Source organism: Canis lupus, chromosome 28 (assembly GCF_011100685.1).
Source record: "Canis lupus familiaris isolate Mischka breed German Shepherd chromosome 28, alternate assembly UU_Cfam_GSD_1.0, whole genome shotgun sequence".
Classification (NCBI taxonomy): Eukaryota; Metazoa; Chordata; class Mammalia; order Carnivora; family Canidae; genus Canis; species Canis lupus.
This window is the reverse complement of record NC_049249.1, coordinates 10,101,835-10,126,798: the sequence shown is the minus strand read 5'-3', so window position 1 is coordinate 10,126,798 and position 24,964 is coordinate 10,101,835. Positions and strand designations below refer to the sequence as shown.

The 24,964-nt window shown below is 35.1% G+C and overlaps 1 protein-coding gene across 1 annotated transcript in view; it reads left to right on the top strand.

Moving 5' to 3' along the window:
• Nucleotides 1–24,964, top strand: part of TM9SF3 (transmembrane 9 superfamily member 3) — a 67,840-nt gene that overhangs the window by 27,136 nt on the left and 15,740 nt on the right. Inside the window, exons 6-10 of the mRNA XM_038578389.1 lie at nucleotides 4,527–4,658; nucleotides 6,253–6,419; nucleotides 9,441–9,535; nucleotides 12,990–13,120; nucleotides 23,774–23,913. Of these exons, the coding sequence (XP_038434317.1) occupies nucleotides 4,527–4,658; nucleotides 6,253–6,419; nucleotides 9,441–9,535; nucleotides 12,990–13,120; nucleotides 23,774–23,913 (665 nt within the window). The remainder of the gene's footprint in view (nucleotides 1–4,526; nucleotides 4,659–6,252; nucleotides 6,420–9,440; nucleotides 9,536–12,989; nucleotides 13,121–23,773; nucleotides 23,914–24,964) is intronic.

Sequence of the window (24,964 nt, the reverse complement as noted above, 5' to 3'; positions counted from 1 at the left end):
TTGAAAAGAGGCCATGTGGGGGAAGGGGAGAAGCAGGGAGACAAGAGGGTATTGCAGCAATGCAGTGAGAATTTGAAGATGGCTCAGACCAAGGTGTAGGGGGGCAGCTGGTGAGAAGGTGTCAGATTGTGAGCATATTGTGAAGGAGAGAGCCAGTTGGATATCCTGATGAATGGGAAGATAAAGAAAGATTAACAAGAACTCTATGGTTTTCAGCCTAAGCAACTGTTGGATGAAGCTGCCATTGCTGGGACAGAAAGTGTATTTGGAGGTATGGAGGGGAAGATTAGAGTACAGTTTGGGACCTGTTGGTTTTGAAGTGTCATAAGACATCTGAATGGAGATACTTAACCATCTAGTTCAGTATATCAGTCTGGGGTTCAGGAGAGAAGTCCGGGCTAGAGATACAGATTTTGCAGCTTTTGGCATATAGATGGTATGTAATTCGATGCAATTACCAAGGAAGAGTATGTAAAAATAGAAGAGGACCAAGGACTGAGCCATGGGGGCAGTAAGAAAAGATTAGGGGGAGTAGGAGAAACCAGCTTTAAGGTTCTGAGGAGATACCAGTAAGGTAGGGAGGAAATGCTTATGTGGTATTCTGGAAGCCAAACAAAGAAAGTGTATCATGGAGGAGAGAGCTTAGTTCTGAATTGTTGCTGCTGGGTCAGTCAGGTGAAAGTGTTGGATTCATTTGGAGTCATTGATAAACTTAACAAGAGAAGTTTTGGAGTAGTGGTGGGGCAGAGTCTGAACAGAGTTGGCATAAGAGCATGGAGGAGAGGAATTGGAGGCTGCAAGTTTGGCAGCTTAACGGAGAAAGAAATGGTGTATTCAGTAGGAAGAATGGAGTCAGATTTTTATTTTGAGATGTAAGAAAGATGTTTATATGTGGATGGGTTCAACAGCAAGTGCAAAACTGACAGTGTAGCAAAGAGGAAAGAGAAATACTGCAGCATGTTCCTTAAATAGGCAGGTAGGGTCTACTGTATAACAATAGGGATTGTTTCTAATACAGTGATTCTAAACCCAGGTTTAAGAACTTGAGCTGGACATGTTACTCTGTCTCTGCCACCAACCCTAACTGTGGTCACATTACTCAGCTCCTCAGCTTCTGTCTCTTCAGTAGTGAAGCAGGGATTGTAATACTGTGCAGTGTTGTGACAGTCCATTTGATAGTGCTCTATAAAGCACTTAGGTCAGTGTTTGACACATAGAGGTGCTTTTAGTTAGTGGCACCCCTCGGTTGTAAATTTCTCTCCAGTGTTCTAAAATTTGTGATGAGCCTGCAGTGCTGCTTTATGGTTAGCAACACTAGGGGGTGCTCGAGTCAGCAGTTCATAGGATTAGTAACCCCTTTGTGACATCTGGTTCTTTATTATTTTTAAGAAATATTTCCTTTGCTATAATAATTTCAAAATCATAACAGCATTTTGTGATTTTTGGAAATAAAAGGATATTATAAAATGTCAGGTTAATGGTAGTGCATTATAATGGATATGGGTTTAAAGTTTATATCTTAGAAAACAGCAGGGAGCTTTGATAGAAAGTTTTGCATTTTAGGTGGATCTTTCTTCCTACTAAATAGTAACTATGTAAAACTTCTTTTCTCTTCAAAAATTTGATAAATCAACAGAAGTTATGAAACATACGTATTTTTTCTCTTGTCCTTTTTTGGGTCATTAATTTCTCAGGGTGGGAACAAAATCAAATCTTCGGAAAAGTCTGTGTTTATAGACTGCTTTTATAAATCTTGAATGATACTTCAATGGTAAACTTAAATCTTCTATAACCCTTTTGCAAATATTACAAAATGCATTCATTATTTTCTTTGTAATTTCAGTAGGTATTCAATAAATAAATTATGAAATGAAGGGAAAAAATGATTTTATGAAGATGTAGAGGCAATTGTTTTTCAGGGAGAGCCACAGAGTTTGTCCCTTGCCTGAAGCCTCAGGGTGGGTAACAGCCAGGACTGCCCCTCATCCTAGTAGTGGACATACCTAGCACATTAGCCCAGGTTAAAATCTGTCCTAATTCTACAAGACAGTACATCCTTCATGTATGTAGCTGTAGAAGTTCAGAGCAGGAGTGCATCTGTGAATAATGGAATACATAGATGAGAGGTTTTATGGAGGAGAGAGAAGGTTTTCGATTTGGGCTTTAAATAGTAGATGGAATTTATAGAGGTAGATAGTAGATCCCATGTGAAAGAAATTATGAGAAGGATGCTGGTAGAAATGGGTGTGCTGTACTTGTGGGTCACTGAAGAAGAAAAGCCCTACTGGAATATAGGCAACAGTGGAAAGAAAGGTTGGCTAGATAAGGTGAAGTAGCCATATCACAGAGGGTACAGAATATTAGGGAAAATAGTTTAGATTTGATATGTGAAAAAAATAAGGAATGTCACTGTAAGTTTTAGAATAGAGAAGTGATCTATGAACATGTTTCAGAAAGATTTGTGGGTAACTTTTATATAGGCTAGATAGGAAGGAAGGCCAGGGACTGAAAATAAAGAAGGCTAAGTAGGAGGCCGTTAAGGCTGCCTCAGGGTGTGAGGTGATGATGTGGGAGTGGAGGGGATGGGATTGATAGAAACCTATTGAAGGAAAACAAAGGCTTAGTAATTATTATATAGGAAGGATTAAGGAGAAGGAAGAGCCAGAGAGAATTCTAAATTTTCAAAGCCAAATGTTAGTACCATTAGCAGCAATTAGAAATCAGGAAAATGTTATATGTGAGGCAGAAGATGATGAGTTTACTTTAGAGCGGTCTAAGTCTGAAATTCCAGAAAGACATTCAAGTGGAAACAATCATACTTAGCACAAGTGTGAAACATGAATGAGCAAGAGGGCTAGAGATTTGGAGCAGGACAGGGGTTAGGGGTTGAGAGTGTAGAAGATGTTCCATCATCAGTGGAACACTAGTTAGAAGTTCTGAGTCTGAAGAAGTCACCATAGAGCACCAAGATTGGCACTTTTGGAAAAGTTCACACAGGGTGGGAGGGGAAGGCAAAGATGAAAGAGAAGATGAAAGAGAAGCAACAGCCTGTCACAGAGGATGGTTTAGTGGCGGTAGAGGTCAGATGTGGCAGGAGAGCAAGGACGATGGGCAGATAATTGACTGCTGAATCAGTTTAAAAGTTCATTGCAGGCCTTTGAGAGAAAATGTGTGGGGCAAAGTGAGATTGTATCATTTTTAGGAGTAAGTAGGGGAAGAAGTAGAAGGTATTGTTTCCTCATTTGAAAAATATTGGCATTGAAAGGAGGGAGATAAGAAGAAAATAGGAAGAATAAGGGGATAAAAGATCATGCAAACACTTTAAAAGATATTAATAAAAATGACTTATAAGTTTTTTTAGCGTTTTACCATGAGCTAGGCACTAAGCCATATGCTTTACATTTATTACCTTATTTGAGCTATATAACTACCCCAGGGAGCAGATAGTGTTGTAGATGGGGCCTTTTGGTGATAGCTGATGCCGAAGAAAGGTACAAATTTACGGGAATAACTTCTAGGAGATTGACAGAAAGAATGAAAGGCTAGGAAGAAAATGCAGAAAAATAAATGAAATTGGGGCCTTGGTTAGAGAAGAGAAATTTTGGAACTATCCTTCAGGAACGTTTGGGAATTAAAATATAAAGAAATTTGAAGTCCGATGCACTGAGTTCTGCCCTCAGAGATACAGTGTGCTTACTTTGTGATTATAAATCAGAATCTGGACATAATTCTGCGACATATGTGTGAGTGAAATCAAAGTCAAAAGCCTTGGGAACATTGGGACACAGTGGGGTACCTCATTGTTCTTTGTACCATAGATAACTCATTTAGAAGGGAGTATATAAGGATGTTGGCAGGATGGAGAGGATGAACTGGAAGCAAGTGAGGCATATCATTTCAGGAGGGTAGCCTACATCCATGACAGTCAACCATGATGGTTCAGTCTTTTGTATTTTAAGGAGGATTTCAGGTTGTTGCTCAGTTAGAAGGAAGGGAACTAACATATTTATTGAATATTTGCTGCTCTGTGCCAGACATGGTATCATACTTTTTTATACATGTTCTTAAGTCATACAGATCAGGATAGTATTATTACCTTCCTTTTTGTTATAAGAAAGCTGGGGTCACATAGCTAGAATTTGATAGATTTTGGGTTAAAACCCAGGCGTGTTAAAAAAAAAAAAAAAAAAAACAAAAAAAACCCAGGCGTGTTTGACTCCAGATCCCGTGTTTTTTCTGTGTAATGCCAAAGCTGTACTTTTTATTTGTACAATAAAATTGATTATGAAAATCTACGTATACAGTATCATGTTTTTAATGTATCTGAAGTTTACCGTGAGGAAAGCCAGTCTCTTTGCATAGTGAATACTCACCTCAGTATGTCTTAAGTTTGGATTTTTATGTAAAAGTTTTAAAAAACTTTGTGTTTTTTTTTTTTTTCACTACCATGCTGTTGTCATCATGAAACCTGTGAATTTTGTGACTGATACTTAATGTTGGTAATATTTTATTTTCTGTTATTTTAGATTCATTGGTTTTCAATTTTCAATTCTTTCATGATGGTTATCTTCTTGGTGGGCTTAGTTTCAATGATCTTAATGAGAACTCTAAGAAAAGATTATGCCCGGTACAGTAAAGAAGAAGAAATGGATGATATGGTAAGCAAACATTTTATGGGTTTTTTTTTGTTGTTGTTGTTTTTGTTTTTGTTTTTTTTTACATTTTATGTTTATAAAAATGATTTAACTCGGTGTTATTTTGAATGTTGGAATGTAGGTCACATGAGTTTCAGAATTCAGAATTTTCTGGTTTTAGAAAGGTGTAAAACTCCCTGAGGGGTCTCTACTCAAATATGTTAATGTTTTTACCTGCTGTGATTACATGCCCCATAATCTAATACATCAGTGTTTTTACATGCTCTGATTACCTGCTCCATAATCAGGTGTATTAATGTTTTTTTCAGCAAAACATATGAATGTTCACCTTAAATGAGATAAACAGTACAAATAGCCTCTTCTTCATGCTTAAGTTTTGCCACCAAATAAGAATGTGTCAGACTTCCGAAACAAACTTTCAGTTTTCAGAGCTTTTGATTCTAGAACTTCAGCAACGAAGTTCTAGACCTGTATTGACATTTTTCTAATTCTGTTAAATACTGCATAAAAAAAGGTTTAATTTAGTTTAGTTGGTTCAGAGGGGACGTTTGTTTTCTAAATTCTTTTACTGTATTAAGCAACAATGTTGTTAATGAGCAAAAGTGTGTTCTATAGAATATTAATGGCTATTCTCTATAGATATACTCCATCATTAAGTAAGTTTGGAAAAGAGTTAAACAGATTAAAATTTAATATGCTAATGTGCATTGTGAAGTATCACAGATTAGATAAAATATTTGGTGCTTCTCAAACGCATCTGACCAGGATCACCCCCAACCCCTAAAAAGCCAGATTATCTTAAGGGACTGATATTTCTTAAGAACTACTGTTTTAGATACTTGTTACTCAGGTTGAAAAGGAAAAATTGCATCCTTTTTAAAAAGTGGTATAGACAGTTAAATAATATTTAATAAATAGCATTTAACCATTTGATATTTTCCTTATATATTTTCTTATATTCTAAGCTGTAAAGGACATTTCTGCATTTTAAGGCATCTAGGACTGGTTTTGATCTTCTTTCTCTCTTTGTTCTTCACCCGACCCCTCATTATCTATGTGCCACAGGTGTGATGTAAATGGCAAGAATAGCAGTGTTCAGAGAGCCAGTGTGCTCTTCTCTCATTTTGACCATTTCTTTTATTTTTCCATTCATTGGTATTCTCAGCGTAACTGGGAGCCACCTTCCTGAACCTTAGTAAATGCCATTTATATTGTAACTTTAGCATTATAAATATTTTTAAAGATTTTATTTATTCATGAGAGACACAGAGAGAGAGGCAGGGACATAGGCAGAGGGAGAAGTAGGCTCTCTGCGGGAGCCCAGTGCAGAATTCGATCCCAGGATCCTGGGATCATGACCTGAGCTAAAGGCAGATGCTCAACCACTGAGCCATTCAGGCATCCCTAACATTATAAATTACTAAGGTAGTGATTATTTTAAATTTGAAATGTCTTCTAGATATTTTGAACCCCTTTTAAATAGCTACAAGTTTGGAGGGAGAGAACTTGGCAACTGGAATTGTAATTTTTCACCTACTTTATGTATTTTAATTTCATTCCGTATGATTTTCTTTTCTCTCTAATTATATGTATATAGGATAGAGACCTAGGAGATGAGTATGGATGGAAGCAGGTGCATGGAGATGTATTTAGACCATCAAGTCACCCACTGATATTTTCTTCTCTCATTGGTTCTGGATGTCAGATATTTGCTGTGTCTCTTATAGTTATTATTGTGGCAATGATAGAAGATTTATATACAGAGTAAGTACATGTATTTAACTTTGTTTTTACTTGTTCTTAAACATTTTAAGTCAATCATAATTCAATTTGCTTATTTCACTTGCCTTAGAATTTAAATAACATAAATGTTATTATTGCAGGTAAATTAAATAATGGACAGTAATCCTTAGCTAGAAGTATATTTTTCTGTTACATGCTAAAACTTACTAGCCTTACTGAACATTTTGGTTGGCTACAAAGTTTATGTTCCATTAGAGGTATGAGCAGAGTTACTTACTTACAAGTGCTGTTTGACAAAATGAATAGGCATTTTTGAAAGCTGAAGATCCAGTTACATCTTTATAATTTGCTCTGCTATGGAAATGAAAATAGAGATAATAAAGATACATAGTGAGAAAATGAAAAACCCTGTACATGACATTTTTAGACCCGCTCCATAGTCAGAATGATTATAAAACATAAAAGGCAAGTAATGTAACACATGAACATTATTTTGTGTTGGTGATGACCATAGCAATCAGTAAAGAAAAAATATTTAGAGAATCAGTATCAGTGTGGATGCCTATGAGTGAGATATTAACTCCTGAGAAGGCATAGTATGAGAGAAGCTGTAGGTAAGTCTGGAAAAATACTGCTGCTCTGTAACTTTGGGTGGACAGTGATGAGTTGATAAATATAAGCAACTCCTTAAATGTCTGTCACCTCAAGTTTCAGAGAGATGAACCAGGAGGCCAATTCCCTATGTCAGCAGATCTTTCAGTGTAGTTGAAGATGGTGTGTTTTGGGTGGGAAATGTGCATAGAATATTTATGAACAAACAGATGAAGGGTATATCTGATTTTTAAAACTGTGACTTATACTTCATTTAACGTAATGCCTCTGAGAATTGCAAGCTTAAATCCCTGGTAGGCATTTTGGACTCTCAGTCATGTGACCAATCCTTTTGAACCCTCTCTACTTAAAAGCTTCTGACTGGTAATAAACTGGTGTTAGAGGGGATCCCTGGGTGGCTCAGCGGTTTGGCGCCTACCTTTGGCCCAGGGCGCAATCCTGGAGTCCCGGGATCGAGTCCCGCGTCGGGCTCCTGACATGGAGCCTGATTTTCCTTCTGCCTGTGTCTCTGCCTCTCTCTCTCTGTCTATCATAAATAAATAAATAAATCTTTAAAAAGACTGGTGTTAGACTAAAGCAGCCTTTCAGTTTTCAGCACGGGTAGGCATGTGTCAATCTTCACATAACCCAGTTACAGAGAATGATCAGATTTTTTAATGATAATCTTAAAGGGAAAAGTTAGTACTTGGAGTGTTTAATTGAGCTGTTGAAAAAACAAATTTTGATTTAAAAAACTTTGAGACCCACAATCCTTTAATTTTTTTTTTTTTTAAAGTAAGATCTAATCAGTGTGGGGCTCAAACTCATGACCCTCAGATCCAGAGTCCCCTGTTCTAGTGACTGAGTCAGCTAATTGCACTGAGACCCACTATCTTTGAAACTTGGGAATGACATGTTTATTACTACCACATTTCTATTTAGCTATGTATTGATGGAAATTGAATACTGTAATTTTTATTCGTTTCATCTACTTTAAGAAGTTGAACATAGGTGCTTAGGCAGAGGAGTGCTACATATTTAAGACTATATGATATCTTTGATTCTACATATGTGTTTAGTGAAATATAATAATTACCTGGAAGGTGGTTAATTTATGAAAATTGCTTATCTCCCTAGTACACACATTAGTGTGATATTCTTATAAATTCTCTTGAAGTGAATATTCCTTAACTCAAACAGAGAAGGTTATGTGTTCTATACAGACTTTATTTTACCTTCCTAGTTATGGTAAATTTCAAAATAGTGTATATTGTTAGCGGTTTAAGTACATTTCTATATTACGACAAAAGATAGTATCTTTTATCATCTTAATATTTCTCTTTGCAACTAGGCATTTAAAATATTTTGTTCAGCGACACCTGGGTGGCTCAGTGGTTGGGTGTCTACCTTTGGTTCAGGGCGTGATCCTGGAGCTCGGGATCGAGTCCCACATCGGGCTCCCCGCATGGAGCCTGCTTCTCCCTCTGCCTATGTCTCTGTCTCTCTCTCTGTGTGTCTCTCATGAATAAATAAATAAAATCTTAAAAAAAATATTTTGTTCAGCTTTATTCAACAGGAGAGCTGGTCTGAATTCTCTAGATATTATTAGTGGAAGAAGAGATTAAAAATTGTTGATCTGTTGGGTGCCTGTGTGGCTCAGTTGGTTACACGTCTAACTTTGATTTCAGCTCAGGTCATGATCTCAGGGTCATGAGATGGAGCCCCACATCCAGCTTTGTCCTGGGTATGGAGCCTGCTTATAATTTTCTCTCTCCCTCTGCCTCTGCCCCTCCCCTCCCTTCTCTCTTCCTCTCTTAAAAATAAAAAAAAGAAGAAAAATTGTTAATTCAGGTTAATGTTGATTTGTGGACAAATCAACAAAACTCAAACCCACATAACTCATTACAAAAATGATACTTTATGGATTTTTAAAAAATAATTTTTGTAATAGTATAAGGAAAACGAAATAGGAAAAGTTTCAGTGTTATACCATTTAAGGTAATAGCTCTAATATAGATTATATTACTTCCATTTTATTTTTTATTTCTATCAGTGGCCAAGAACTTAAGCAATTAAATTATAAAGAGGAATATTCTAATCATTTTTCTTAACAGATGAATATCCTTATCCATATGATGTGATCGGTTACAGGGTTGCAAAACAATTTGAGTGCCAGCTTCTAATATTTTTGCCAAAGAGATGTGAAATATTTATTTAGAATATATTATGAAATTTAACTGCAGATTAAAAAAATTAGTATCAGCCTATACAGTTTTAACTAGAAATTTATTCACCAGGTAGTCTCTTGAGAGCCTTTATAGTCCAGGATGATATTTTTTGTGTTCTTGTTAAATTTATCTTTGAAATTCAACTAATGTTAATGTGATAGACTCTATGATATTTTCTTTAAATTGTTGGCTTTAACTTATCACATATGTTTCGCCTTTTTAGGAGGGGATCAATGCTCAGTACAGCCATATTTGTCTATGCTGCTACATCTCCAGTGAATGGTTATTTTGGAGGAAGTCTGTATGCCAGACAAGGAGGTAACTTAATAAGTTATGACTTCATATTTTTAATTATAGATTCTAATATTTTACTATGAGGTATTTGGAGTTTAAAATGGACAGTACAGCCATTGTAAAATACTTGGTTATTCTATTTCACATAATCTCCACCAGACCTGTATGTGGTCTATCTTGCTTTTATGTAATCCTTGCATTTTATTTCTGAAAATTATGAATAATTAATGGATTATCTCCATTGTCCATTGTAAAGTTAGCCCTGAGGAACATACAGGAAAGAGTATATTTAAGTTATTAATATTACTTGCTTTGAGGTACCTTACTCCTTAGATGTGCTCCCCGGGAGGCCTCCACACAGAGGCATTATGGCTGAATAAAAAGGCATGTTTTATGGCTTATGGATAAAGTGTCTGGACTGGAAGGAGAATAGGAAGGAGAGCTATTTATTTCTATTGATTCTTAAATATTTGTCAAAGTACCTTGCACAGAGATTTCTGTTACTCTGTGTCACAATCTTTTGCTAAGAGCACTTCATCTTAAATACCCCCTTGCTTCTTTACTATTGTGATCTGAAATGATGGGGAATACATAGATGATACAAAGGTACTGCTCCTTGGTGGTTTTTTTATGGCATTTGAGGGTCTTTAAGTTTTTTTGTTTTCCCTTTAATGGGGTCAGAAAAGTACTAAATATTTCAGTTAATGAATATGAATATTTCATATTTCAGTTTATGAATCAAGGGTTGTTGAAAGACCCTAAAATTATATTCTGAAAATACAGACTTTCTCATGTGATTTTTCCCAACTCATTCTAAGCAATGTCAGTGTTAAGGAATCTTGTCTTTTAGTCAACTAGACTTACAGATTATTGGCACTCAGAGCATACATAGGATCATTAGGATTCCTCCAGGACATCCTGGTTTACTATTGCTTTTTTTATTGGTCCTACTAGACTGAAGGTCCTCTGTACCTTCAGTATAAACAATTCTTTGGATTGCCTGAAGGAATGTTATTATGGATTCCTAATTATTTTAGTTATTTGTTTTAGTTATTTGTTGTATATTTTACCTTCAGTATTATGGGAAACAAGTCTTCTACAGGGCCACCATCCTTAGGAAATTAGAATGCCTAAGTTAACTTCTGCTTTGAATTTAACCTGGAAACTAGTTAGGCTATGACCTCTAGAAAAGTCTCCACCGCAGAAACTTTATCTATCTATCTATCTATCTATCTATCTATTTATTTATTTTTAAAGATTTTATTTATTTATGAGAGACACAGAAAGAGAGAGAGAGAGGCAGAGAGACATAGGCAGAGGGAAAAGCAGGCTCCATGCAGGGAGCCCAATGCGGGATTCGATGCTGGGATGCCAGGACCATGGCCCACGCTGAAGGCAGGCGCTAAACTGCTGAGCCACCCAGGGATCCCAGAAACAAATTATTTAAAACAGGAAATTTATTTATACTTGGACATAAATTTGCTTTTAGTTTGATCGCAAGTTAAGAATACCCAGCCAAACTTTACTGTACTTAACTCTTTTTTTTTTTTTTTTTGAGAGAAAGAGCTCACAGGTCGGGGGGAGATGTTGGGAGGAGGGGCAGGGGAAGGAGAGAGAATCTTATGCAGGCTTCAGGCCCATTGCAAAGTGGGGCTCTGAGATCATGACCTAAGCTGAAATTAAGAGTTAGACACTTAACCGACTGAGCCACCCAGGTGCCCTTAAAGATTATTTTCTGATTGACAGTGCCTTGGGAAAGTCTGCTCATATCCTGATATTTTGTCTGAGCAATCCCTAAAAGCCAGGGTGTAATGTAAGAGGTCAACCAGAAAATCAAGAGTTTTTCAGAGTTACTTCAGGATTTGAACTACAATGAAGCTCAAGGCCTGCACATTGTCTTCAGGTTATGGGTAATCCTCCAGATCTAATTTGAAGTTAGGGGTAGCCTGGAACTTGACCAAAATCTCCAAGGGTATGGTGAGCAGCAGGAGGCACAATGCAGAGCTTGCACTACTAATTGTACCCAGTGGAATGTGTGATTCTTTTTGACTGTTGGAGGGAAAAGGAGTAAATAGAATTGAATATAGAATTTATGAATACATGTCTGAATCTGAGAAGATAATAAAAAGCATAGGAAAAGAGAGTGCTAGGAAATAGAATTAAACAGGAAAAATAATATTACAGTTGCCACCTTTTTTTGTGGCAAAAAAACTTTGAGAAAGAAATAAAATAGAGGTGAAAGTTGCAAATCAAGGAGTCTTTCTGTAGAAATGTCAAGATTTCGGATAGTAATTTTATGAGATCCATGTTTAAAAAGCACCTTACATAGAACAAAACAGAAGTTAGGGTATTGCTCTTTCGCCTATTTCACTTCCTGTTTAAGTCTCTCTTCTGGTTGTGGGGTTGAATTTAATAGTGATCCAGTTTGAAATCTTTATATTTTGTGTCTGAGCAGTATGTAGATGTTTCCTTGGTACTGCTCTTGCTTATATACTCTGCTGTATTAGAAAATAGCTCTTTGTTGCTCTCCTGATCAGTATGAACATGATTTAGAATTTTTGATTACATAGTTTAAAATTTACAGTTTCCTTTGATTATTTAAATAACAGATGATCACTGTACAGAATTTTGGCAATACAGAGAGATACAAAGAAAGAGTGAAACTGGGGTGCCTGAGTGATTCTGTCAGTTGACACTTGGTCTCAGCTCAAGTCTTGATCTAGGGTTGTGAATTCAAGACCCAGATTTTTAAAAAGAAAGAAAAAAAAAAAAAGGAAAGGAAGAAAATGAAATAGTGAAACTTTTAAGTCTGTAGTTCTAATTGATGAGAGAGAGCTCATGAGGCACACTCTGTTATTTTCCCTTTTGAAACAAATAGATTTAAATATATGTTTATAATCATTATTACAGCTAAAAGTAAGTAAATTTAGGGACAACTTACACCAGGGGTGTTATACCTTTTTTTTTTTTTTTTTTTTTTTTAAAGCTTTCATGAAACTCCAGTGTGTAAAAGTGTTGAAAATGGAGTTGTTCTGGTTGAAGCAGGGCTTGGGGCTCTTCCTTCACAATTGACTTCATGGGCACTTCTAGGAATGTCCCAAACTCCAAGTAATAGCTTGAAAACACCTATCTAGGCCAACTTGCAGCCTGGAAAGGTTGAGTGACTTACCAAAGTTCACGGAGGCAGAACCAAAGTTCAAAGTGGCAGAATCAGGATAGAACATTGGAATATTTTACTATAGTCCATTGCTCTTTTCCAGTATACCCACTTCAAAAGCTATGTTTTCACTAGACATACTGGACGGTCTTTATCAGGTATTGTCCTGAAACAAGTATTACAATGTCACATTTTGAGATCTTTACATTAGAATTTTAAATAAATAATTTGGTACTAAATAAATAACAATTTGGTACCTTACGAACATTAATATATATGCCCCACCCTGCTCTGATTTTCATTGTTTCCTTTTTCTTTCAGGAAGGAGATGGATAAAGCAGATGTTTATTGGGGCATTTCTTATCCCAGCTATGGTGTGTGGCACTGCCTTCTTCATCAATTTTATAGCCATTTATTACCATGCTTCAAGAGCCATTCCTTTTGGGACAATGGTAAGTTGATTGAATCTTACTTTGAAACTGGAAAAATAATAAGCTTTCTAATCTGAGGCCTGCTCTCTCTCTGAAGTACCTCTTAGTAAGAGGTTTGGTATTTGCAGTCAGTCCCTGTCCAGTCCTAGAAAGTTAAGTGAAAAAAATTTTGTCTTGGTTCGCTGAGCCAGTGAAGTGAAAGTCAGACTTACAAGAATGACAAAAGAATACTTTACTTTTTTTTTTATCAGAGATAGAAGAAAAATAAAGAAATGAGGGTGTTTTAATTTGATAGGTGGGTGCATTGGTTGTGGTAGGTAGTAAAGCTTCTCCAGAACACATTTTCTTTTTTCAGTAGCAGTGTACTTATTTTTAGAATCTCATTAAACATATATATTGATAATATGTTACTAAAGACATTAAAATCATATCATATCTTACCTGCTATGATCACAGACATTGAAGTATTTTGGATTTTTTTTAACTACATTACAACTAAACATAGCTATATACCAGTGCTTTACAGGGGTAACCCACAGTTTCCAAATTTTTCCTATTTTACCTTTTTATCAGAAATAGAATTTTAGGCCTGGAGTAGACTTTAGTCTTAATGTATACTTGTGCAAACGTGCACACACGTATACACGTATATATAAGGTGCAGGATGGTTGCTGCTTTTCACAGAGGCTGTGTAACTTGGTCATGGTCATACAGATTGTGACAGAACTATAAATGGACCCAGATCTCTTTCTGAATTTTAATCTTCTTTTGGTGATACTTTTTAGTTAGGAATATTTTTAAAAATTGCTTCAAAATTGAAGTTTTTTTTTTTTTTTTTTTTTTTTAATAGGCCAAAGCAAGTGATAATAGGAAAAGGTAAAGTAATTAATTATACTTAGAACTGGAAAAGAATTTGCTTTCTGGTAGTTCCAGGCCATCAGAAAGTATCCATAGGGAGTCAAGGACCTTTTTTTTTTTTTTTTTTTTTGAGTCAAGGACTTCTTAAAGATGATCTCCTGAATTAATTATTTTCATTGTGCTTTAAAATTGAAAATTCAGATTCTACTGTAGTTTTCCTCAAAAAGTTTTGAATTGATGTGGTGAAAATTATATTTTAAAGTTAATTTGTTTCACTAAAATTATAAATTTTACCACTTGTTGGGGTTTTAGTTGTTAATATTCAGTGTAATTTGCCTTTAGATAATTTAATAATTAATAACTATTATATTACAATTTCAGACTCTATACTGAGCCAGAGCAGGTCTATAAAATTGATCTTTGGTGTATAAAAGACTGGCTGTTGGTACACAGCAGGCACCTGTCATGTTCTTAATTTGTATTCTAATTTGGAATGAAGGAATGCTGAATGAAAGACATTTTGTTGCCCTCAAGTTTTTTTTTGTTTTGTTTTTTTAAAGATTTTATTTATGTATTCATGAGAGACAGAGAGAGAGAGAGAGGCAGAGACACAGGCAGAGGGAGAAGCAGGTTCCGTGCAAGGAGCCCAGTGTGGGACTTGATCCCGGATCCCAGGATCATGCCCTGAGCCCGAAGGCAGATGCTCAACTGCTGAGCCACCCAGGCGTCCCTCGTTGCCCATAAGTTTTAATCAGATGTGTGGTCTAACATTTTTTTTCTTTTAAAGGTCTCAAAATTTGTTTAGAACCTGAAATTTAAGAACTTGAGTGAATGTTTGACCTAGCTGTTCATTAAATATTTTAACTACTGATATTTGTATTTTTAGTTATTTGGCTTGATGTTATGAGAAAATAGTCTCATAAACTCCATGGTTCTCAACCCTGAGTACATATTAGAATCCTTGGGAATATGAATAACTTCGGTGTTCATGCCTTCATCCTAAGCCAATTAATCTATTTTGCTTTAAATCCAATCACTGGTGTTTACCTGATTCTAGTTCCCAGCATCTGGAGATGGATCTGTCAGCTGAAAGGCTCCCAGAGCATATGTTTCTTAGAAGTTGGATGCCACTACTTAACTGAACACCCTCATTTGAAAATCAGAGTCTTCAGATACTCCTATTTGCTCTTCTGTAGGTCTTAGCTGTTTCTGTCCCCCATTCCTTTGACCTCTTGGACATTGAGCCCTTCCTCTGGGCGATCTTGTTTTTAGTACTCTCTTTTCTCAGATATTTCACAATTGAGGGTTTAAAGCCAACTTTGGTAAAAGTGACTTCAGGCTTCTGTCTTGCCCTATCAACGCACCTGAGTAATAGGAATTTTGCCCACTGAGGTTCTGGAATTTTGTCAGAATACTGCTCTTGGTACCAGTACTAGCCCAAGATAAGGTTGAAAGGTTTGTCTTTGGACTCCAGCTTCTCTGCTCAAGTGTACCTAATTACACGTAAAAACCATTAAATCCATGTCAGATTAAGTTTGTTGAACAATTATCAATCTTCTTAGCTTAATGAAGATAAACATAAGTAGAGGGTAGTAATAAAAATCTGAGCTGATATCTAGTATCCTAGGTTTAAGGGATGGTGCCTAAAGTCAAGAGTTACAAGAAGAGTAAAGAGAGCATTTAAATAAAATTTGGGGTCATGGACTATCCAGAGATGAACATACCTGATCCTGAAGTTGGAGTGTTCTGGCCAGAGATCTGTTCTGGCTACAGGGAAAGAAAGAGAGTACACTTGAAATCAGATTGTTTCTGGGAAGATAAAACCTTTTTCTTTTGGGAATTTGTTCAAGAGTGACTTAGAGTGTTGTACCTAGAGTGTTTGGTCCTGTGAGAGTTTCTTGGGAATGAGAAGGGTTTCTCAGGATGTTTTGAAAATAAGTTTTAGGCATGAAGTCTTCTGTGGGCTGTAAATCTCAGATCCTAGACTTGATGTTATTTATTGTAGGCTTTCAAGGGAGAAAGAACCAGTTGCAGGGTTTTAAAGCTCAAAGTTCAAGGTAGCATAGGAACTAATAACCTCTCTAGTCTAATACTAAGCTCAGCATGCACTTGATAAATCCTTGACTTATTATACTTTATTGTTTTGTCTCTTAGTGGGTAGAATAGTTGGCAGAGAAGAAATGAGTTATGAGTGAGCTATATTGTATTTGTCATCTTCAAGTCTGTTTTAATTTGGAGGGACATCTTGAATATTATCAGAAATATGCCCGAGGTTTTGGGAAATCAAATCTTACAAATAGTTAGGGAAATGCTCTCTCGTAATCCAAGTCTTGGATTGTAACTTGGAAAATGGCTTAACAATCGATGGCTCTCAAAAACGAAGTTCATGATATATGATCAGAAATTACCACAGTGAGGAAAAATTGGAGACCAAGATTAATGGGAGAGGTACCAGTTTATGATCTCTCAAAGGTTATGAGAAGAATACAGTAAACCTAAGTGTAAAGGAATAATAAAGATCTATAGTGTTAGAAAAACTCTGTTAACTAACCTGAACTTTTGACAAATGCTAAGGCAAGTAAGAATTTGTAAAGATATTTTTGTAGCAAGACCACAGGCTCATTACATGGGATCAGTGACATGACAGAGTGAAAGAAGAATGATTAAAACTCACTCTTCCTCTTTTTATTCATTAAATAAAATAACCTTTATACAAGAAGAAATAAGAGGAAAATAATCCCTAATAAGGGAGAAATGAAGCCCAAGATAGGTAAGGGGATTGGTGGTACAGGAGTACCCAGCTACCTTGGTTGTAAGTTTGCTGCTTATGTAAGTGACCTTTTAGACATACTGAGAAATCATGATGATAAGTAATGTTTGAATTATAAGAGAACAGAAACTTTATAAAACTGGACATAAGCAGATTTACTTTTCCAGAAAGGAAAGGAAGAAAGTGGATTCTACCTTACAAATGTGAATTTGATAAAGCATAAGATTTTAGAATGTTATTAAAATTAATTTTTTAAATGACAGAAATAATAAACCTTAGGAGCTATTATGGATTTATTAAAACAAAGATACTAGAACAACTTCATTTCCCCTTTTTGGTAGGTTATAGTAGACAGAATAAAGGAATATAAAATATTGATCTTGTTAGACAAGATAGAGAAATATAGGTAGAATAGTACAGTCAGGTAGATGTGTAATTAAGTAATTATAGAATTGAAGAATTGGGATGATATTACTAATAATGTGTCACATACTGTCAGTAGACTCTTGACTTGGACCAATTCAAATAATTGTTAATGATTTGTATAAAGGCATAGTGATTTGATGATTAAATTGAAAAAGGATGTGAAATCAAGGAGGAAACTAGTAATATTAAATGATGAAGACAGAATCTAAAATAATCTCACCTGACTGAAATGGGGTGCCAAATTTGACGAGATGAATAAGGACAGATACATTTGTGTAGCATTTTCAGTTTACAAAACTTTTTCATACCCCTTATCTTACCTGGTCAGAAGAACCCAAAGAGATAGGCAGAGCTAGTGATAATGCATTATTCCTGTTTTACAGAGCAGAAACTCCGCCCTCGTGCAGGTGCAGCGTAATTGACTCAAATCACATTTTGTTTGGTGTGGTGCTGCTGGCCGCAGTGATGATTTTTGTTTATTTTCTTTCCTCCTCTTCTGCCAAGAGGACTTCTAGATTTATTCTGAGAGTGGTGAATATAGAATGTTTATGCCTTTCTTGGGTCTATTTTTACAACCCTAATGAGATATAATTAATATGTATTTAAAGAGTACAATTTGATAAGTTTTGATTTATGTACATTTTTGGGAAACCATCACCACAATCAAAAAAAGAAGGTATTTGTAAAGTCCAGAAGTTTTGATGTGTACCTTTGTAATTCACCGCTTTTATCCTCCTTTTTCCGTCCCTCCCTCCTTCTCAGGTAACCACCAGTCCACTCTTTGTCATCATAGATTAGTTTGTATTACCTACAGTTTCATCTAAATAGAATCATACGATATGTTCTTTTTTGTCCTTTTCTACTCAGAAAATTATTTTAAGGTTTATTGATGTTGTATGTATTAATAGTTTGTTTCTTTGTATTGCCAATAGTATTCCATCTATTCCATGGATATACCACAGTTGTTTATCCATTTATGGAATAATGCACATTTGGGTTATTTCCAGTTTTTCGCTTACAAATAAGCTTAAGTTATGAGTATTCATATACAACTCTTTGTGTTGGATATATTTTCAATGGTCTTGGATAAATAACTACAGTGGAATGACTGAATCATATAATAATTAAATATTTCAAGAAACTGCTAAACTGTAACATCGTGTGTTGACTCTAGTAAAAAAAAGAAAAGAAGAAACCACTAAACTTTTCCACGGTAGTTTTGTAATTTTATATTCCCACTAGTATTATATAAGAGTTCTAGTTGCTCCACATCATCTCCAGCACTTGAAGTGGTCAGTCTTTTTAATTTTATCTATTTTAGTGGATATATATTGGTGTCTTTTTTTTTAAATTATTTATTTATGTATTCATGTGAGACAGCGGCAGAGATACAGGCAGAGGGAGAAGCAGGCTCCCCATGGGGAGCCTGATGCGGACTAGATCCTAGGGCTCCAGGATCACACCCTGAGCCAAAGGCAGACACTCAAACACTGAGCCACCCAGGTGTCCCCTGTTGTCTCATTTTAATTTGCATTTCCCTAGTAACTAATCATGTTGATATTTTTGTGTGCTTATTTGCCATCCCTATATTTTTTTTAATGACTGTTCTAATCTTTGGCCTGTTTTTCATAGATTGTTATCTTGTTGCGTGGAAGAGTTCTTTGTGTATTATAGGTGCTAGTCCTTTGCCCTATACTTATTTTGGAAGTATAGTCTCCCATTTTGTGGCTTATCTTTTCATTCACTTAGGAGTATCTTTGGAAGAGCAAAAGTAAGTCTAATTTATTGATTTTTTTTTTCTTTATAGTTTGTGCTTTTCTGTCCTTTTGCCAAAGCAAAGATCAGTAAGCTTTTCTTCTGTGTTTTCTGCTAGAAATTTTTAGTTTTGGCTCTTAAATATGATCCATTTAAGGTCAATGATTGAGTTTTGCTTAATTTTGTATATCGTATGAGCCAAGGGTCAGGGGTTTTGTTTTGTTTTGCTTATGGCTATTTAGTAGTTTTAACACCATTTGTTGAAAAAGTTATGCTTTCTCTACTAAATTGCCATAGTATTTTTGTTGGTCATCAACTGGCTATATAAATGTGGATCTATTTTTGGACTTTCTGTTCTCTTTCATTGATTAATTTGTCATGTTTTTATGCTAGTGTCACACTGTTTTGATTACCATAGCTTTACAATAAGTTTTGAAATCAGTTTTTTTTTCAACATTGTCTTGGTACTTTTAGGTTCTTTGCATTTCTATATAAAATTTAGAGTGACCTTGTCAGTTTCTACAAAAATGCTACTGAGATTTTGATTGAGATTGTGTTGAATTTATAGATCAATTTGGGAAGAAATGACATCTTAACAATGTGGAGTCTTTTAATTATAGAACACAGTATAGCTCTTGACATCCTTAAATATCTTTAATTTTTCTCTGCAGTGTTTTGTAGATTTTAGTGTTTAAATTTTGTACACCTTTTATTGAACTTAACCCTAAGTATGTTCTGTTTTTCATGCTATTTGTAAGTGGTATATTTTAAAATTTCAAATTTGGATGGTTTGTTAAGAGTATATTATAAAACAGTTAATTGATTTTTGTATATTGGCTTTGCATCCTGCAACTTTATTAGTTCTATTTTCTTTTTTTTTTTGTACAGCCTTACAGGTTTTTTTTTGCATAGATTATCATGTTATCTATGAGTAAAGACACTTGCATTTCTACCTTTCTCATCTGTATACCTTTTATTTTTTTTTCTTGCCACATTGCACTGGCTAGAACCTCCAGTGCAGTGTTGAACAGAAGCAGTGGGAGCAGACTTTCTTGCCTTGTTCCCCTTCTTAGAGGAAAATAATCCAGTTGTGTGCCATCAAGTAAAGTGTTACCTGCATTTTTTTTGTAGATGCCCTCCATCAAGTTGGTGAAGCCCTTCTGCTCCTAGTTTGCTGACAGTTTTTTGTTCTGTTTTTTGAATGGAGATTGGATTTTGCAGTGGCCTTTTCTGTCTCTCTTGAGATATTCCATGATTTTCATCTTTTAGTCTGGTCAATTGTATTGATTGATTTTTGAATCTTAAACCAATTTTTCATTTCTTTGATAAATCTCAATTTGTTATTATTTTATATGTCGCTGGATTCCATTTGCTAAGATTTGTTAGCTTTTGCGTCTGTATTATGAAAGATACTGGTCTGTAATTTTATTTTTTTCTGGTTTTGATATCAAGATGATGCTAGATTCATCAGATATGTTTTTAAATTCACATTCAGTGTTTCTGTTGGGGTAATGAAGTCCAAAAAGCAGAATGGGAAGTTACTTATTAGCATATTGAGAATAATCTCATAAAATAGATCGATATCCTACAGGCATTTGTTTGACTTGGCAATGCCCTGATTACTAGGTCCTATTGTCAAAATGCTTAAACTGAAGCTCAATAATTTTTATGTAGACCTAAAGGCATAAAATGTATGAGGTAGAAAAGGAGTGATAAAAATGGTCTAGTCTGAGCAGGTGTTGAAGAAATGCATAAACATAATGACTTGATAAGACAGTATATTTCCTGAGAATCACCTTACCTAAAAGCGATTACTGTGTGTCACCATAAGTAAAATTTATATTCCTTAGCATTTCAAAAGAGCCCATCTTGGGATGCACTTTCCCTTTCTATTCCACTCACATCATGGATTTCATAGAAGGCCAGTCTGGAAGCAGAGCTAGAATAAGTATTCGCCAAGTTCTTGGTTTGTGACTGAGACTGAGAAGAGTTTAGCATTTGGTATTTTGGGGTATTAAGTGCTGAGAGGCAGTCCTTGTTTCTGACTTGCTTTTATTGTAGATAGAGGAGGCCTCAACCCGGAGTAAGTCTGTCCTCCCCCTACTGCCCCTGTTTGCTGTTAGTCTGTGAACAGTGGCTCAGAGGCTGGGGAGGGCCCTATATTGGTTTGAGTTCCAGAGTTTTCACAGTGTAATAGACTTAGGTGGTTGTTGTTGTTGTTGTTGTTGTTGTTGTTGTTTTGAACTCTCAGTGGCTAGATTTCTTTCTTTCTTTCTTTCTTTCTTTCTTTCTTTCTTTCTTTCTTTCTTTCTTTCTTTCTTTCTTTTTCTCTCTTTCTTTCTTTTTCTTTCTTTCTTTCTTTCTTTCTTTCTCTCTTTCTCTCTTTCTCTCTTTCTCTCTCTCTTTCTTTCTTTCTTTCTCTCTTTCTCTCTTTCTTTTCTTTCATTTTAAAATGAACTTGTGGAAGTCCAATATGGAAAATGGATAGAAGCATGAATCTTTTAGTATAAATAAATTTTGCAAATTCAATAATTTAACATTCTCAATTTAATGTGAAGCAATGTAGTTGTGATGAATACAGATCTAATATACAGGGGTATGAATAAGAGCTCAGTCATATCTTCTTCAGTAACCAATTTATTTGGTCAAATATCGGTATTGAGAAAAATCCCAACATCATGGATGATTTTTAGTTCATGTGACTTGTTTTTTAACAGCTTGCCTTAAAATCTCAGAGTAATTCTTCAAGTAAACTCATCCAGAACTTGAACATAAAGGTATAGAAAATTGGTTTCACAGTTCAGTCACTAACAGTTTCTAACAAACTGCTCACATTCTTTATCATGTATAAAAAAAAACAGACAAGAAAAGGGGGAAAATTAGACAAGTACTGAACAGTTGATAATGTCTTGATGAGACTGTTATACTTTTCTTTATCAATTATTGTTAGCCTTTGAATGAGCACACCAGCAATATATGCCTTCATATCACTTCCCTGTCACACACATGTGCTAGAGTGCATTTGCTTGTACAACTTTTGGTGAACAAATGTGTGCAGGCTGAATTGGATTGGTGGGAGAGGAGAGAGAACAAAAGAGCCAGGGTAGCATTACAGACCTTCCTAATCAATGATACATTTATGAGAAGTCCAAATAGATACACAGAGTTAGCAGGAGAAACTCTTCTCAGATCTGTATGAAAATGAGTTAACCTCGTTATGGTAGGTAGCTTCAGTGTATTATTATTCAGTACAGAACTCCTTTGAATCTATATTTTTTTAAATCACACTTCAAAATATTTTTTAAAAACACTTTTCCAAAGGATATTAAAATTAAATGCTTGTGGAATTCCGGAAGCTTTTCAGCAGGACCTGAGGCTTCTGTGGAACAATTTGAAAACCATTCTCTCCCGGACCATGTCATTCTTCATAGGAATTTTCTTTTCAGCTTCTCTTCATTTCTTATTTGAAATTAAAGTTCTGGTAAATTAAGAGGGAAATACATAGGCCTTATTACAATGTGTTAACATTTATGGGTCTTGTATACTTAATGAAAGCACATCTCAGTAATTAAGAAAGCAGTCAACAGCAAAAATCAAGACAATTCATCCCCTGGTTGTGTATGAGACAATGTATAATTTGCAATATTTTCTGTTGATTAATATATCTTAACAGCTTATTTTTCATATTTCACTTATTTTATGAGCATAAATACTTAGTAGGTCTAAACTGAGATACCAATAATTTGAGTTCCTAAGCCTGATCTTTAAAATGGAATTCCAAGACTCTCTTAACTCTCATATATTTATACAAGTTTTATCTAAAAGAATGATGATACCCTCTGGCTTATTTAAAGCACACACAAAAGGATATAATGAAGATGTGACTTCCACTAATGTTGCTTCACAGTAGATTCTCTTCATGTAATAACTGTGGATTTTCTACTCCACAACTCTTCATTTCTCTCAGCTTCTTCACAATTTTCTTTCAACTTTGTCTCACTTTTGCTTTTTATTAGAGCCCTAAAATGTAGAACTGAAAGTGATCATAGGAGCAATTCAGTCTGCCCATTTTATAGGAGTTGAAAGTGAAGTGGTCTTAACCAGATGCCAGTTGGAAAAGAGCTTGTGTATCCTTGAGTACCCAGATTTATATGAAGACAAAAATCACAGAAATAATTATTTTCCTAACTGACTGCTTTGGTTCTAGACTGTATATGGTCTTCCCTGTAATGTTAGACTTTGAACTGATGATGGGCAGAAAAATACTCCTACCATTTTAGTATGCCCCATCTCTGCATAAATAGAGATATGCCTGTGATGTTAAGATACTAAGGCAGTGTGGAATAGAAACTAGCACAGTCTCTGAGATGGGAGAGGTCGAACTGAGGTTTTTCGTCTAGCCACTTCTTAGCTGTTGTGGGCATGAGAGGTTACTTTGCCTCTCCAAGTCTCATTTTCTTCCTCTATAAAATAGGGAAATAACATGCAAAGCTCCCTGAGCTTAATAAAATGCAGCCAAGTAAATAAGTTGTTTATAATGAGAAAAGATAAAGGATATGTTAGAAGCATGACAATTAAAAAGTGACAGGAGAGAAAAAAGGACCACAGCAGAGAGCGCATAGGAGAACAGAGAATGGGAGCAACTGCAGTGGGTGGGGAGCAGTTCTATTTGTATTTAGTTCAATTCCAATATTTTAAGGCACATTGTTTACTTCTTTTCATTAGTGTATATCTTACACAATTTTAACCTATATTGAACTTAAACATTTTATTTTGTGATCAAATTGTGTTTAAATTTCAAGTGTCCTCTTTATTTTTATTAATGTTATTCTGAGTAATCATAAACATCTTAATTTAATTTACAGGTGGCCGTTTGTTGCATCTGTTTTTTTGTTATTCTTCCTCTAAATCTTGTTGGTACAATACTTGGCCGAAATCTGTCAGGTCAGCCCAACTTTCCGTGTCGTGTCAATGCTGTGCCTCGTCCCATACCGGAGAAAAAATGGTAAAGAGAATGCTAAATTTTATGTCATTGTTCCTCACAATAGAAAAACTCTTAATGCTATTTTATATATATATATATCTTTTAGAATTGGCCTGTATTTATTAGAATGTCTTAAGTTTGAACTTAAGAATTTATCTTTTTACTTTTTCCTTCAATCTATATTGTTAGTAGTAGTAATCAATTCTATCCTTATTTCACTTTCTGAATATTGGTGCCATTTACAGATAAATTAAACACTTTGATAAGTACATTAGTGCATAGAGGTGAGTGGGAACTAAAGCTGCAACAGTTGTATTAGTTTTATTACAGGACAAAATTGACCTGCTGCCTGTTTTTGAAGAAGTTCTCTTGGAACATATCTATGCCTTTTCATTCACATATTATCTATGACTACTTTTACACTGTGGCATCAGAGACAGAGACCATATTGCCTTCAAAACAAATATTTACTATATTTACTATCTGAACCTTACAGAAAAAGTTTGCCAACCCTTAGCTTATTAATTCCTTTCCAGATATTTTATTATTCTAATAATATTGACACACATTTATAACCACATATGTTGTGCTGGTTGAGAGATGAATTAGGACTAAGATCATTTCCAATTTCCTGACCTAATGTCCTGTGTCTTTTGGGATAATCTAGAATCTCCCAAATACATTCTGTCACGTTTTATCCAAATATGTGTTCCGGAATTCAAGATGAATCCTGACAAAGGATGATGAGTATTTCTGTTAAATAGCTGAAGAGAGAGTCTTTAGTGGCACAAGTATACATATAGTTTACAGGATTTTTTTTTTTAATCAGTCCACTTTGAAAGTATTCTTGGTAGATTTTTAACTGGACAATTTGTATTTTTTAAAATTCAGACATAAAATGGGACGTCATTAATATGTTATATTTCTAATCTTTGTAATTCAAATTTGAACAAACTAAACTCATAAATATATTGCCCTTTAAAATTAGTAAATTAAATATTTTGGTGCTGATTTATGCTATTCTGCATTCTTCATTTTCCTGATTCTTACTAGTGGACAAAAATAGAACAAT